Here is a 15496-nt window from a genome sequence, read left to right as displayed (position 1 = left end):
GTGTGGTCTATTTAGTATTGACGTCATATTTAAACAGCAAAACAGATAAGTGTTTTTAATAGTAATTGTCTTTATGAACCTGTGATAATGGTTGAAAGGTCAATAAAATTAGTTTGAGACACTTTTCGCAAAGGCCACTGGGAGGCGACATTAGGTCAAAGATGGCGTTTGTAACTGACTCACCGATAAAAACAATAATCCTCCACCTGGCAAAGTGCACATTTTCTATTTCTCTGTCAAGTTAAGAGACTCTGTTTCTTGTTTGTTTAGTTTTGTTTGCACTCACCACAAAAGTCCTTTAACACAGCTGTTTAAAAAACATTATTGCAAATATATAGCCTATTTTACCTGTGGGTGCAGTTTTGCAAAGTTTACAAAGAAGTAACATGTACTCAATCGCACTACTTTCCCATTGTCACCAATATATTGACATGCGATTGACATTAATGGATGAACATTTTTGAAAACCACAAAGCTAAGAAAATGTGGCTCTTTTCAATTGAATAAAAAGTAGTGTCAGGCAGATACAGTTTAAGACTTAATTTTAAACAACTGGGAGTAGGAGCAGCCCTCAAGAATCAGATTATTATATATAACAATAATATTTATTGGAAATACACCACACAATGATAGTGCCTACAGTAATACACTGTACATTAGTGCACAAAGGTATATTGTATATTGGTAATATTTTCCATCTATTGTCACTTTTATATTGTTTTTTATATTTTATATACTTTTACAATAAACATATATATATATATATATATAGTAGATATACTATATATCAATATGCATATACATTTACTACATTTCTGTTTACATTCATTTATTTATATTGTATTTATGTAATATTTTATCCCTTGTTTTAACTTTTTATATATAGACTCTTATTTTCTTTTTTACTTGCGTGATCTTTTTCTTTACTATTCATATTTAAACAGCATTTCTGGAGCCTCAGAGTTAAGATGTTCATTGACGATGACATGCTTCTCTGTAATTGTTGTGCATATGATAAATAAAGAACTAGAACTTGAGTTGTGTATTACAGTAAAGTGCTGGATTGGGTTTGCATAGATTAAATTAAAATCAACTTTACATTGAACATATATGTGATGTTATGGGATGATAAACAAAAGACAAAAAGTTATAAAAAATACACTACATAAACTTGTTTGTAGATCTATGAGACATATTTCATTTGGTTGCAATATTAATACACAATAATCATAATAATAAAGAATTAATAATACATAAAAATATTAAAAATATATATAATAATTATTTTTAAAGATTGAAAAACTGAAATTACTTAAAAACCCACCCCTCCCTAAGGTTGAGACTGTTTCAGTATTCCCTAAACTCCTTGAGATGACAATTGCAATAGAAAACAAGGGAGAGGAAAATATCATTAGTTGAAGGAATCAAATCAAAATCAAAATCAATAAGCTTTATTGTCATTTTGAGCTATATAATGTGCAATTCAAATGAAGTTTCAGGCAGGTCTCAACCATACATTATACAATTATAAAATAGGCAAGCACACAACTGGAAAATGTACACACTGTAACCAGAACCAGGTACATGTACTACTCTAATTTACACTAATTAGTTTAATTAGTACATGTACTTTACACTCTATGGTACTACTTCATTGTAGACAATACAATAACGAACCTTAATAACCATAACTTATCATTGTCAGGTCTCATGTGACATTATTACGTTTTTAAAATAACTAAATTTAGCAAAAATAATGTAGATGTTTTTCCTGCATGTTGTTTCACACGCTAGTTCAGTTGGTGGCGGTAATGCACTTTTAAAGTGGTTTGCCAACTACCAATAAACACTAACGAAGAAGAAGACAGGCGCAGTAGTGTTGCGGTGGATTGAAACAATGTCAGAGTGGGAGCTCTTTTTCTTTCTTTCTTTTTTTTGTGTCAGAGTGGGAGCTCCTCCTCATCCACACTCTCCCGGTGACGTTTCCACATCCAACAGGTCTGTCGGCAGCTGGTAGGCAGCTAGCTGCTAGCTAACCTGCTGAGCTACCTCCTCCGCCTCTGAAGGCAGCTGAGCGGAGAGCCGTGAGTGAACCCCGCACCTCAATGCATCTCCCGGGGCCGCGATGGCAGCGACAGAAACGGTCTGAGTCTGAGATTTTAGCTATGTAGCTAAACGGTTCACAATATCTGTAGTTAATGTTAGTGTGATCCGTGTGCCCGTAGCTGTTTTCCACCAGTAGCTAGCTTTTTTTCTGTCCGGGACAGACGGCGGCAGCTAGCCGCCTCTCTCGCCTCTCCAGGAGGATGCTGAAGCTGTTCGGTGCGCTGGTGGTTCTCGGGCTGGCCCTGGCGTGCATCACCTCCTGGGTGCTGGACAGCTATGACACGGCGTGGCACCCGAAGCGGAGCGTTCAGCACCTGCCTGCCGGGGATGGAGATGAACATGACGGGAGCTCTCCACCTTTTCCCGGCGGCGACGAGAGCAATATATTCTGGTTTATACAGGTGAGGTTTATTCTGTCTCGCTAGCTAGCCTTTTTAGTAATTTCCCACTAAACGGAATTATGCTGTCTAAATGTAACCATAATTAATTTGTGTTATTATAGTGTTACATGTATAACACTAGTAGAATACCTACCTTTTGGCTTTGCAGTGTTGTCATATTCTCTAGCTGTGAGAGTTCACCCACTGAACTCTGTGAATGATTGACAGGAAGAGGTCAGTGACCACAGAAGTGTGTCATTGTCAGGTAATAATGTGGTTCAGCAACACAGTAAATTGTAGTCAAATGTGCACGTTTTGTGTTTTGCTCAGTGGGGGAAGAAGTGTATAGATCTTTTACTTGGGTAAAAGTAGCAATTATACTATGTAAAAAAAAAATACTGCATTCAAAATCTTACTTATTCAAAAGTATTAACATCAAAATATGCTTAAAGTACAAAAATGTAAAATGATTCCTTATATTGCTAGTAGTTCTGCAACTAATCATTATTTCCAGAATTGATTAATCTTTTGTTTGGTCTTTAAAATATCAGAAAATAGAGAAAAATGTCCATTCCAGTTACTAATGTCTTATTTTGTCAGTGCAAAACCCCAAAGATATTCACGTTATTATGATATAAAACAGAAAAAATCAGCATTTCCATATTTGAGAGGCTGAAAACAGCATTTTCTGCCATTTGTGCATGAAAAATAACTTTAATGATTCGTCAATTATCAGTCATTAGACTAATGGTTGCCATCTCTAATGTTATTTAGTGGTGCATTAATGTGTTCATCACTTTTAATGTAGCCGCTCATAAAGGTGGAGCTAATTTGCCTTCAATTACTGCTGGGTAGACTAACCTATAATATATATATATATTTTGTATGAATATTGTAAATCGGCAAACTAACAAAAGCTGTCAAATAAAAAGTAGAATGTTTTCCGAAATAAAGTAGTGGAGTAGAAGTATAAAGTAGCATAAAATCCTCAGGATTGTGTAGTACAGTACTTGAGTAAATGTACTTAGTTACTTCACACCGCTGGTTTGACAACGTTCATACTAATGTGTGTAAACGCTAGACAAAAGCCAGATTCATGACCTTTTTTAAATCTTTATTTTAATCCCATGTTCTGGTTGTTATGTCTGTTTCAAGGTGTCCGACATTCATATCAGCCGATTTCACGACCCAAGACGCATTCCAGATTTTGAAAAGTTCTGCACTGACACAATTGAAGTGATCAAGCCAGCTCTAGTGCTCGCAACAGGTACAGTAATTAGATATATATACACGTATATAATACACACACTCCAACAACTTCAGATAACACTTGTTTTCCATTAGTTTTTATTTTATTTTGGACAGTCCCATCCCCAGTGAAAGAGTACCCTTTCATCTTTAAGTAGTTAGAGTAACTCATTAAAGTCTCGTAATGAGGCTGTGGCCATGTTGTTTCTCAGATGTATCTTCCCCCCCCCCCTTCCCGATCCACAGGGGATCTGACGGATGCTAAAACGGAGAGTAAGGTGGGTTCTCTCCAGCACGAGGTGGAGTGGCAGGCCTACCACAACATCCTGAAGAGGTCACGTGTGATGGAGCGCACGAGGTGGATAGACATCCGTGGAAATCATGGTGATTAACCGCAGCACTTTGTTGTCCTAATGTTCTCCCCAAAACTCACCGGTGCAGTGGAAACATCCCCGAGTTCAATTAAGATTTTCTGAAGAATCCATTAACTGCGGTGCTCGTGCTACCCCTCCTCTTCAATGCTGCTTTCCCCTTTTTGTTATTGGATTGCAAGCTATTAGATGTGAAAGAAGATATCTTTATTTTGTAGCTGTGGGGGGGGGGGGGGGAGCTAGTTATTGGATCTGGAGTTTCTCATTCTGCTCCTATTGCCCGTCAGTTTATCTGTTAGTGGGTTCTATGGTAACAACACGTTTGATCGATATGTTGCTGTAACATGACGACATCTGATTCCTGGAAGTTCTTCATTATCAGTGCAATTTCTTTCAAGTTGTCGTCTTGTCTTTTCTTAGTTTACATTCTGCTAAATCTCACCATTATTTCATTTCTTCTGACAGATGCCTTCAATATTATGTCATTGGACAGCATCAACAATTATTACCGGTCAGTATGAAATGGTCGACTCTACGGTAAATGCCTGACGTACATCCAGTCACAGTCTACTCCTCCGTGCCTTTTTAATAGCAAACGTAATGTGAAGTTGATCAGAGGACACAGTAACTGCACCGCCTCTGTAACCTGAGGAGTTGCAGACCTATTTTTTGACAATAATCCAAGCTGTCTGAGCTTCCTGAGGACTGAAATAGAAGTAGCATCGGCATGAAGAGAGAGACTGGCTCTTGTCTTCTGACACAAATGATGTTTTATGTGACATCGCGGCTTCTGTTAACGCTGATTGATCTTTTATCTCCTTAATATTTTTTTAATGTTGTGGCCATCATCTGCCAGACAAAGTCTGTCTCCAATGCAAGCCGCATTTATTTATTTATTAAAAAAAAGCAGCAAATGACTCAGGACTCTATTGAAGCTGCTCACATCTTGTTTTCTAACGGTGACTTTTTTTCCCCCCGCAATTTTCTCTAGGAAATACTCGGCTAATCAGAAAATAGGCTCTTTCCACTATGTTCACAAAACTCCCTTCGGCAACTACTCCTTTGTCTGTGCGGATGCCACTCTGACTCCGGGACCCAAGAGGCCGTATAATTTCTTTGGTATTCTCAACCAGGTAAAACTGTCCAGCGCCTCCTCTGCAACCACTCCTTCTTTTATTACACTTGTTTAATAATATAACAATAACATATCCATGATAGGCAACCAGAATGAAATCGTTCAGTGTCCTCATACATGATAAATAAAGCACTCCTACACTAGGTAATGAACGTATAGTTGTTATAATGTTTTCCCCTCAATGTATGACAGACTCAAATAGACTTGCTGGACACGTTCAGAGCTGAGAGTCTGCAAAGCAACCAGTCGATCTGGTTTGGCCACTACACCACCTCCACCATTGTCTCTCCGTCTCCAGGGATTCGGGACGTGATGAGGTAAGAAGATGCAAACATTTCATAGCTATAGTCTGCTCTTGTGACATGCAGCACATACTTGTTAGCAGCGTTTGACTGGCAGCTGGTTTTCATTTCGTTTAAATGTCAAATATTTTGCAGCAGTTGTTGAATGTTACACTTCTTACACGGGGGACTTCTTGTGTTTTTTTAGATCTGCAGTTGCATATCTGTGTGGCCACCTGCACACACTGGGCGGCCTGATGCCCGTCCTCCACAGTCGGCATTCCCAAGGCACCCTGGAGCTGGAGCTGGGCGACTGGATGGACAACCGCAGGTAAGGAAAACAGAAAAAGGGCCTCAGAAGGTTTTACAAAAGTCTAAAATATTTCCACTTGCCTGCCGTAGGAAGTAATGTTAGTTGTAAAATGTCGTTATTCACCTATAAAACATGTCCTAATAATGAATAATTCACGGCCATATCAGGTATGAAGTTGCACCCTACGTGGTATTAAAAGGTTTAACTTGAACCCTGCACATCTCCCGTCTGTCTCCAGGTACAGGGTCCTGGCCTTTGACCACGACCTGCTGAGTTTCTCTGACCTGAAGTTTGAACAGTGGCCCGCAGTGATCATCACCAACCCCAAGGACGCGCAGTACCTGCACCCCGGAGTGGAGCCGCTGGGTCGGATACGCAGATCGTCACACATCAGGTGTCTGTTCTGTGTGTGTTGACTGTTTGTTGAACCATAAACCCCTCACTGGCTCCACTGCACATGCTTACACAGCAGTTTGTAGAGAGCACCTGCCCCTCATACGTAATGTATCAGTGGCAGAGCAACTTCTGTGTTTGTCCACCTGGACCCTATTTGGCAATTGTTGTCCCCGTTACTCACTTAGCCACAAAAACATGGGAATATAGGGTCTAAGTTGAAAAATATCGAAGTTATACTTTAAATAAACTGTAGTTACATATCTGCCTCGGAGGTTATAGTTAGTGCGATAATCTTTTAAAGGACTAGTTAACATTAGGAGACAATGCACCTCTAAACATTTTGGCTATTTGGAATTTTCAATATGAACCATTGTCTTGGTTCTCATTAGGCTCTTGGCCTTCTCGGAGGCCACAATCGCAGCTGTGCATGTTAGCGTGGACGGGGAACCTCTGGGGAAAGGCCAGTCTGCTGGAGGTCCTCTCTATGTTGTGCTGTGGGATCCGTCTCTCTACCTCACTGGACTGCACACCATCAGAGTTAAAGTGGAGGTCAGTGCAGCTTTCATTTATCTTGATTAAGATTTCATAGGTCTTGATTACATTTGGCAGGTTTGTTTTTAAGACTTCAATGTTGATTTAGTAGTGTGTGTGTGTGTGTGTGTGTGTGTGTGTGTGTCTCAGGACTCGGCAGGCCGGTCGTCAGTGCGGGAGCAGCACTTTACTTTGGAGGGCGACCTGACTCCCAGCTTTGGTTTCGTGCAGTCCTTCGTCCTCCTCACAGACCACTACATCTTGGCCCGAGCGGCCTTCGTATTCATGATGCTGCTGAATGTCGGGGTGCTGATGGCCTTCAGGTTCCTGCCTGCTCCGTCTGGAAGAGGTGAGCTGTCACCGGAAGCCATTCAAATAAATACATCATCATAATCTAGTTTTGATTTTAGTACAATTATCTGACGTCCACAATCAGACTCTGCAGATTCCAACATCAGATACAAAATACATGTTCATTTTAAAACCTGAACGATGAACTCTGAAGGAAGAGTAACCGGGAGAAGATGACTACAATGACGTGAAGACAGAAACTCCCACGCTGCTTCACATCGCCACCTCATTGTGTTGCTTCAGAGACCCCTCACGGCAGAAAGTAACAAATTGTGCATTCAAGTTATTATTTAAATAACAATAATATTTGTTTTGTGTATCGTCTGCAGGATTGACCTCTCAAGCATGTATGTCGCTCCATCTGGTCAGCACAGTGGACACCTTCTACTACTCTCTGCTGCTATTCAACCTGTGCACAGCCTTAGGTGGGTCCACTGCTTTGTCTCATTCCCTGGTTGTCGGGTGCTTCTGGCTGAACATGTGTTGTTAGAGCAAATATACACAATCTCTCTGAACTAAAGTCTCGGATCTACAACGGGGCATCGTTATTTAAACATTCATGGTTTGCTTTAGAAGATATTGTAATCTGTTGCTCCCCTCAGGTCCCTGGTTCGTAGGAGAGCTGATAGATGGCCATAGGGGTGCCTGCTTCGCCTTTGGCGTGCTCGTCGATGGACACTTCCTGGAAGGCAGTCTCACATATGTTATTGGAGTTGTTCAAGTAAGAAAGTACATTTTTATTCCACACGTCTACATCTCGGTGTTGTCTCTCTTCAAACTCTTCTGCGTGTTTGAGCTGCTCTCAAGTGACTCACGCTCACCTGTGATGAGAGGTCACAGGTAAATCTGTACTACACGGTCTCCTTTAAAGCATACGCTCATATTCCGTTGTTGCCTTGCTTGTTTTCTTGACGACCCGCAGTGATCATCAAAGACTAATCACATCTAACTGGACTCATTTCCTCTGTGCCAGATGCTGTTCTTCAACATGCCCCTCACCTGCTATCTCTGCTGGAGCCTCCACCACCGTTGCCGCGGCAGCACCTTCCGATCCCACTTCCTGCGGCCGGGCTGCCGCTGGCGGACTCTGGCGGTTCACCTCGTCATGCTCCTGCTGCTCACCTGGCAGGCACACTCGTGCTACTTCCTCCTGGAGACCTACGGCGCCATGGCCTTTTTCCTGTCTCCGGTCCGCACGTGGGCGTTAGGGCTCAGTCTGCTATTGGTCTACCGAGCCTGGACAGGCCCCGCCCCTCTCGTTCGCGACAACAACAAGAGCGTCTCTCCTTCTTGACAGTAATTGCACTGTGCCACCACGATTTCCCTCGAGCCGGAATCTCAGATTTATTTTGCTGTCTTTCTGTCTCCTCCTTCCAAAAGCCACCCGACAGTACATCACTCGCTATCCTGTTTATAGGTAGTATTGTTTACTTAATATGCATGTTATTGTAAAGCACCGGTGAGCACATTTCTGGCCATATTCATAGCAATGTGTACAGTGTAAAAAAAAAAAGACAAATACATCTTGGATACATTGGTGGTAAAATAGCCTATTTGAGCCAATGTGTGCAGCTGTTGACAGTATATCCTGCTGTGGTTTAAAGTGGAGTTGTATGACGTTCTTATCCATATAAGGATGGCGGTCGACAAGGCCCCAGTTTGGAGAAACGGACAAGAGTACGGACACGTAAGATACGCGATGTACCGCTGTGAATCGTGTTTTAGCCACCTAAAAGAAATGAATATCAATTTAGATGTACGCTATATTAAGAATATTTTCACCGCTTTACCTCCTCAGTGGGCCTTTCTTTCAGGCGGATAAAACATGTTTTACATACCACATAGATTTAGCTTCCCTACTGTTACTCCTGTCTGCTTCTCCAATCTGGGGACATGCCGACCGCCATTCACTGTTTGTAATACTGACTGTGGATCAGTACCTCATGCAACCCCAATTCAAAAACCAAACTATCCTTTTAAGCTGACTCATATACTTTAGATTTAGCACTTTTTTTTGGAAGTGGCTGCCTCGGCCGAATGCCACTTCACCACTGCCAAAGGATGAATAATAAAGATTTCACCTTTTTTATTTTTATTCTTCCCTCGAAAGAATTATTTTCATTTGCTAATGAAGGCTGGATGTGCCAAACCATACTCTGTGTGTTTACCTTCTGACACACACACACACCGTGTGGATAAGAAAGCTTCATTTTGTTTACTGTAAGCTTTCCTAACTCCACATGGCCGACAGAGCGCGTTAGTTACAGCAACACAGCCAATGCAACCCAGGCGATCATATGTTCAAGTTTATTCTCCACATAACGGGGAAATGACAAAATCTATTGAATACTGTAGTTGAGCTGCGTACGAGAAGTCGAGGATCGAAAGTGTTTTTCAACTAAATTCCATTGCACACGACTGCCACTTCAAAACGTTTCGATATTCACATTGAATAGTCAAAAAACTTCAATGCCGGTTTCACCAACACACAACAACAGGCCGGCCTGACTCTTCGTGCTCCTTCAAAATGTGACGACAGAAAGCAGCTGTTTGTTTCTCAGGAACGTGAGCACTTGAACAATAGGCTGGTCCCAGTAGTAGTTCAGGACAATGTTTTTATACTCCTCAGTAGCTCAGTGAACTTAAACCCATGTTAAACAATCGAGATGTGTGGTGGCTTAAAATAAACAAAATGAATGTGTTTATAGATGTGATGAAATGAGATACTGTTTTTATTATTTATTATGATTGTATAGAGTGATTTCCCCCCCCTCCCTCATTCATGTTATATATCTGCACTGGAAATGGGCATCCCCTGCATTAACTGAAGTTAATTTGACAGCTTTGTGTGTTTAAAAAAAAAAAAAGATGTTTGTCTGTATTGTTCTGAATTTCTTTTTTGTAAAAAGGTCTGTGTGAGAGCAGTAAACTGTCTGTTGCACTCCAATTCAATCCTTTCTCGCCAGTAACAGCAGGTGCCTGGGAGAACACACTGATCTAAATAAAAAAGAAAAATAGAAGCAATGTTGCAACAGCTAGATCCTGTTTTACTTTCGCTCAGTTCTGTGATGACATGCAGTCGCTCGACGTGTGCATTCTTGGAGGCAATAATCTGAACACGTTTTCCTTCTCTCCATAGGTTTTTTTGTACGTGAGCACTACCAAATGTATGATTCCAGCATAAAGACAGATATTAAAAGTTATTCTCCAATGATGCCTCTCACATGTAATATGTAATCTGTCCACAGGGAGGTGGTGTTGTGTTGCATTTTACTTCCACCCTCCAAAAAAATGCATGGAACTGTTTAAGGATTTTCTTTGCAGAAAAGAGGCAATTTTGATAGCTTATTAATGCTCACTGATTTTGTTCAACTATGAATCTGGTTGTTATTGTTCTGTACTGTGCACTGATTTGACTGTTCACAACAAAAAACAAGATATGGACCCCACTACGTCTCTTGAGAGGGAATATAGTGTAAGTGATGTACTGATGTTCACTTATTCGGCTTCCCTTCCTATGTTCAAACACTAAAGTATATGAATGGAAAGATTTTACACCTGCCACATATTTTTCTCGTGACAACTGAAATTAGAGCCAACCACAATGTTATTTTATGAATGGTTTATAGTGCTGTGGAATAAAATGTTCATTACAGTAAATCATATATTTTGTGTTTGTCTTCACGTCATTGTCACATGAAATGTGGAGCCCAACACTTACAGTAAAGAAAGCATCCAGTGAAAAATATAAGTTATCAATAAATACTATAAGTGCACTCTTATTACACATTTAAATATGTATCCCTATATAACATTTGCCATTTTCCTTATGCTTATAGGATACTGGGATTGCCATTGATTTGTAGCTTAACTGATAATAGTGGAAAATAAAATTACAAAGCACCGGCCTATGCAGCTAGCTATAGTAAAACTAAACCAGCTTGTGCAGGTAATATTTATCATCGTCGTAGCTAAAGCACCTGAGCTGGAAAGTTATTGCAAACTAAATGAGTTAGCCATTGCAGGGTCATCACTATAGTCCCCGGGCCCTCTTTGTAAGAGATTGGAAAGGGCTATCTTTGCAGTTCAACTAGCAAAAGAATGAAGGGAGATGGACCTTTCAAAATGCAAAATCAATTATGCCACAGTGGAGATATCGAAGTCTAAAGTCATGCAAACTGTCTGTACGCAAATTTCAGGGCTTTGGTTTCAAGAAGTATAACATTAGGCTGTAAACTGTTGGTGGGTGATTTCAACATTTGACACAAAACCCTGGGTATGGAAAACTCCCATTTCATGACACTTTAAAATCTTTAGTTTGACAGTATGAGAAAGGAGACATTAAAAAATCACATCTACACAATGTCAGGGATGGCACAATAAAGTTCTCTTTAGGGTTAAAAACTAAGTCACCCGTAATGTTTTTTGTGTTTATCCTTTATTCTGCTGGCATCACTGTATAAACGCTTGTGCTCTTTGTAGCTAAAGCTGTTTAGCACATAGCTAGCTAGCACAAAGCTAGCTAGCTAAAAGCTACTAAGATATTTATTTAAATCATGTTAAAATAATTTAGACATTGATGCTAAAGCAATATGCATTACATATGGATGATTAACACTACATGCACTGGCTGATGTCATTTGTTGAAGAAAGTTAGCTTGGGCTAGTTAACGTTAGCTAGTTAGCTGAGGAGGCTAGTCATTTGTTAAGCTAGCAGTATTTTCAGTGAAGCGAAGTAGCCAAAATCCACTGATGTTAGTTATTTTTCCAACTGTTTGGAGGTAAAAGGACTCAGCTTTCTACTCAATTTGAATTATTGTACTAAAAGTATTTTGTCTTTGACATAATAACCTTTTACCAGCCTTTTGTCAGTTTCAGGGCTCCATGCAAGAAGACATCTGCTGACCATGTCATACTTTTAAAATGTAGAAGTAGGTTAATATCATGAGGAAGCACTGCAATATATTGTACAATACATTTATTAAACTTCTGCATCAATTTCCAAAAGGTTTAAAATCAACAAGTATTCAAATTCAAGACTTATCTAACATTACTTTTCTTTTTCTCAATAACACAATTTCAAAGAACATGGTGTTATTTTTCATTTATGGTTAATCATTGTTATTCAATATCGTACTACAGTTCATTAAATTAGTGTTAATGGCAGTGTGACAAAGGCTACTGCAGTGTTCATTTCCCAAGATGTCCGTCTGATGAGAGCAGCTAGTCATTTTCTTCACTCCGATAGCTTTATTATTTGCTTGCCAATGTTTCCCCCCTTCATCATAGAGCAAAATGCATCTGCAAGAAAATAAAAAGAGTGATTAAACTCCTGCCAAATTAACTAATAAAAAAGTCAAACAACAAAGAAAAATGCAAGAATTAAAACCTCCATACCTCCCATATTTCCAATGCCATCCACCACAGTTTCCAGCACCTGCAGAGTGAAAGCAAACACTTCAACTAAATGATGCGAAGACACTGACGGGGAAGAGGCATGCATTTTGCAAAAGGAACAAGGACACCCACACATCATGATCTATTCTGTCTTACATTGATTTGGCCTGATTTAACTAGCTGGCTGAGTTCACAGAGGGCAGAGTCTGCTTTGTTCATGTAGTTAAGCACTGTAAATCGCTCCCGGGTGATATTCTTCCTTCGCAGGGTTTCCTGTATCTCCTCACTCAGGGGCGGAGGATACGGCACATCTTTGTTGTACTGTGAGATCTGCCCACACAGGACCACATGGCTGTTGTTGTTCATCTGGAGGTGAGAAGAGGGTCGAAGGTCAATGTGCGAGATCGAGTTTCTAAGACAAACAACACTCGCTCTTGAAGGTCAGGAGGAATCACTTCTATTTTTGCAATTGTTGGCAGTACAATTAGGGAAAGATAAAACAACTAACACCTCGAAATTCACATCATTTCCAGCCCACAACTTAAGCAGTACCTGTGCGATTACAACATCACTGATGGCACCGCCCACGTTGTCAAAGTAAACATCTATCCCATTAGGGCAGCGCTCCTTAAGCCTCGTAGGGACGTCCTCTTGGCGGTAGTTGATGGCTGCAGAAAAGCCCAGGTCATCTACTAAAGCTCTGCACTTCTCATCAGACCCGCAAATCCCAACCACTCTCACACAACCATCCATCCTGCCAATCTGGAAGAATAGACGCAGAGTGAAATGATAAAATCAGAGTTTCATTTTCTTTTCTTTGTGATCTAATCTCTGTTTATGTTAGCATCTGCGGTTAGCTAGATTAGATCTGCTACCGTGTTGTTTCTGAAATATAACAGTTAGAGTTTTACCAACCATCTTTATCTTTCTTACATTTAAACTCATTGAAAATCACTCTCAGTATAATAGAGAGTAAATGTGTAGAAACCAGAGGTGTGGACTTTGACCCGATTTAACAAAATTAAAAAAAGAGAACTTGCAAATCGACTTGGACTTATAAATATTAAATACCTTCCTCCAAGCCCAAAGATTAAAAGTATATGATTTAAAAAGTGTGCCACGAAGCAATTTATTTCCTGAATCAACTAACGTTAACGACAAAACAACAAATTGTAGTTTGCAAAACTTGCGGGCAGTTCAATTGGTGAAGAGCGCATTATGACTTGTTTAGGACTCAAAACTCAAAGTTTAGGACTTGAGTACAAAGACTTGAGACTTACTTGTGACTTGCAAAACAAAGACAATAGTAAGAATGCTTAGTGGACCCAAATCTGAAATTGCTGTAGTTACCTGTCCAGCTATGGAGCCACAGGCCCCGGCCGCGCCACTCACCACCATGGTCTGCTTGGCCCCTTTGGTCACATTGCCCTTCTCTCTTATGCCCAACAGTGCAGTGAGCCCTGTTATACCAACTGCACCTAAAAAGTAGGACAAGTGTCCATCAACCAACTGTGGATCAACCTGCAACAGACAGAAGGTATTATGCATGCATTTTAAAAACACATTGTCCTTTTTACAAGTAGGAAATATGAACTATATCCCAATGTTGACACACAGCAACATGCCACACCTTCTGCAAGACACTTCCTTTCATGACAGCATTGGTCTGCCAAGGCCAGTTGAATGAAGTGACCATATCTCCCTCACTGCAAGTACTGCAGCGGCTGGACTCAACCACGCCAACACCTCCACCATCCACACACTCAGACAGCTGCCACGGAGTCACATAATCAACACCGGTGTCTTCATTCATTCTGCATCGCTGAGAAGCAAAAAACAGAGAGATAAAGTAGGCGGGATGGACATTGGGAAACTTTGCATGTGGTTTTATGTTTGACCTTTCCATAGTTAACACAGATGGACTAGTTGATATAACTTTAGTTTCTAGTTGCAGTGACAAGAAGAAGCTCCTTGTTTCTTCACTAAAAAACATTTTGTTTTGTAGCATTAAGTAAAAATCAATGTAAGCATACCAGACAATCTGTAATCGTAATATGCATAAGAAGATTATTTCAAATTGACGTCAATTCTGATTGTATCAATACCATGTAAGGGTCGACTGAGAGGCAAAGCGTCCGAACAAGGACTTCCCCATCTTTCAGTTCAGGTACCAAAGTCGTCTCCTCCAGGCGGAAATGTTCAGGAACTGGCACCCCGTTGTTACCTTGAGTATAATAAGTAGTTTGAGTAAACGTTAGTCACACGTGTGCCGTAATGTTGCAGCACTGGACACAAAAAAACAGGTCATCTTCTGTTATAAAAACGTTCCTACCTGGTCGTGAGTTGAGAACGACTCTCTGCACCTGCATCCTTGAAAAGTAACGTTAGCCTTGGTATCTATGCTAAGTAAAATCAGACCTGGCAACAACCGTCAGGCTTGATTAAGTATTTAAATGTGTGACTGCTTTAACCTATATTAAATAGCAAAACGAGAAAATGGCAAACTAGTTACAAAACATATTATAAACACTGTTTACACTCCTTCTGTTCTGTCTGCAGGATAGCAGAAAGTCAAAAGACCCCTTGAGAAAGTCAGCTCAAAGCAAGAGGGTTCCCTGTAACCAACTTCCGTCTTCGCTTAAATAGGCAGTTGGACCAATCAATTGGCATATCATAATTATTCCTTATCTATTTAAAAAAAATCATATTTAATTTAATTACAGTTAGCTAGTGATAGACCCGTGTGACACCCATTGTCTTTAAGTCTTTAAAAATATGTTTTTAATTAATGTTTAGCCGTTACACTTTGCGCATGCCTGGTGTAACATATGTCGATTAATATATTAGCTAACAATAGCTGATTATCTTACACTTTTTTTTAATGATCTAGAATCTAGATCATTAAAAAAAAGTGTAAGTGTAAGGAAAGTGTTAGGATCTAGATTCTAGAGCCTAGTGTCATGTATTTTTTATTAAAGTGCGACATT

General features: G+C 40.1%; 2 protein-coding genes across 2 annotated transcripts; one reads left to right on the top strand and one right to left on the bottom strand.

The window, feature by feature from the left end:
• Nucleotides 1-1862: 1862 nt before the first annotated feature.
• Nucleotides 1863-10777, top strand: tmem62 (transmembrane protein 62). The gene is made up of 14 exons (XM_029460925.1): nt 1863-2143; nt 2268-2507; nt 3642-3753; nt 3981-4118; nt 4571-4616; nt 5097-5238; nt 5433-5557; nt 5730-5852; nt 6073-6228; nt 6620-6779; nt 6912-7110; nt 7442-7537; nt 7715-7833; nt 8086-10777. Exons 1-14 carry the CDS (start codon nt 2126-2128, stop codon nt 8404-8406), a joined length of 1995 nt encoding a protein of 664 aa, XP_029316785.1. The 5' UTR covers nt 1863-2125; the 3' UTR covers nt 8407-10777.
• Nucleotides 10778-12075: 1298 nt separating this feature from the next.
• Nucleotides 12076-15128, bottom strand: ptgr2 (prostaglandin reductase 2). Its single transcript, XM_029460298.1, has 8 exons — nt 14842-15128; nt 14615-14733; nt 14140-14331; nt 13860-14030; nt 13062-13271; nt 12666-12875; nt 12510-12549; nt 12076-12413 (listed from the first exon to the last, which is right to left on the bottom strand). The coding sequence occupies exons 1-8, from the start codon at nt 14876-14878 to the stop codon at nt 12349-12351; spliced, it is 1044 nt and encodes a 347-aa protein (XP_029316158.1). The 5' UTR covers nt 14879-15128; the 3' UTR covers nt 12076-12348.
• Between the last annotated feature and the right edge of the window lie 368 nt (nt 15129-15496).

The sequence above is a fragment of the Cottoperca gobio genome, chromosome 22 (genome assembly GCF_900634415.1).
Source record: "Cottoperca gobio chromosome 22, fCotGob3.1, whole genome shotgun sequence".
In the NCBI taxonomy this organism is placed as follows: domain Eukaryota; kingdom Metazoa; phylum Chordata; class Actinopteri; order Perciformes; family Bovichtidae; genus Cottoperca; species Cottoperca gobio.
Note: the sequence above shows the minus strand (reverse complement) of the source record. Positions and strands in the feature narration are given on the sequence as shown.

What these genes read in the sequence shown, in the direction of transcription:
- tmem62 (XM_029460925.1), top strand. An exon ending in ATATATTCTGGTTTATACAG is followed by an intron (nt 2,508 to 3,641) that starts GTGAGGTTTATT and finishes GTCTGTTTCAAG; the next exon opens with GTGTCCGACATTCATATCAG. An exon ending in GACTGGATGGACAACCGCAG is followed by an intron (nt 5,853 to 6,072) that starts GTAAGGAAAACA and finishes GTCTGTCTCCAG; the next exon opens with GTACAGGGTCCTGGCCTTTG.
- ptgr2 (XM_029460298.1), bottom strand. Translation starts at nt 14,878, where the DNA reads ATGCAGGTGCAGAGAGTCGTTCTCAACTCACGACCAG. An exon ending in TCTCAGTCGACCCTTACATG is followed by an intron (nt 14,332 to 14,614) that starts GTATTGATACAA and finishes TTTGCTTCTCAG; the next exon opens with CGATGCAGAATGAATGAAGA. An exon ending in TGGCATTGGAAATATGGGAG is followed by an intron (nt 12,414 to 12,509) that starts GTATGGAGGTTT and finishes ATTTTCTTGCAG; the next exon opens with ATGCATTTTGCTCTATGATG.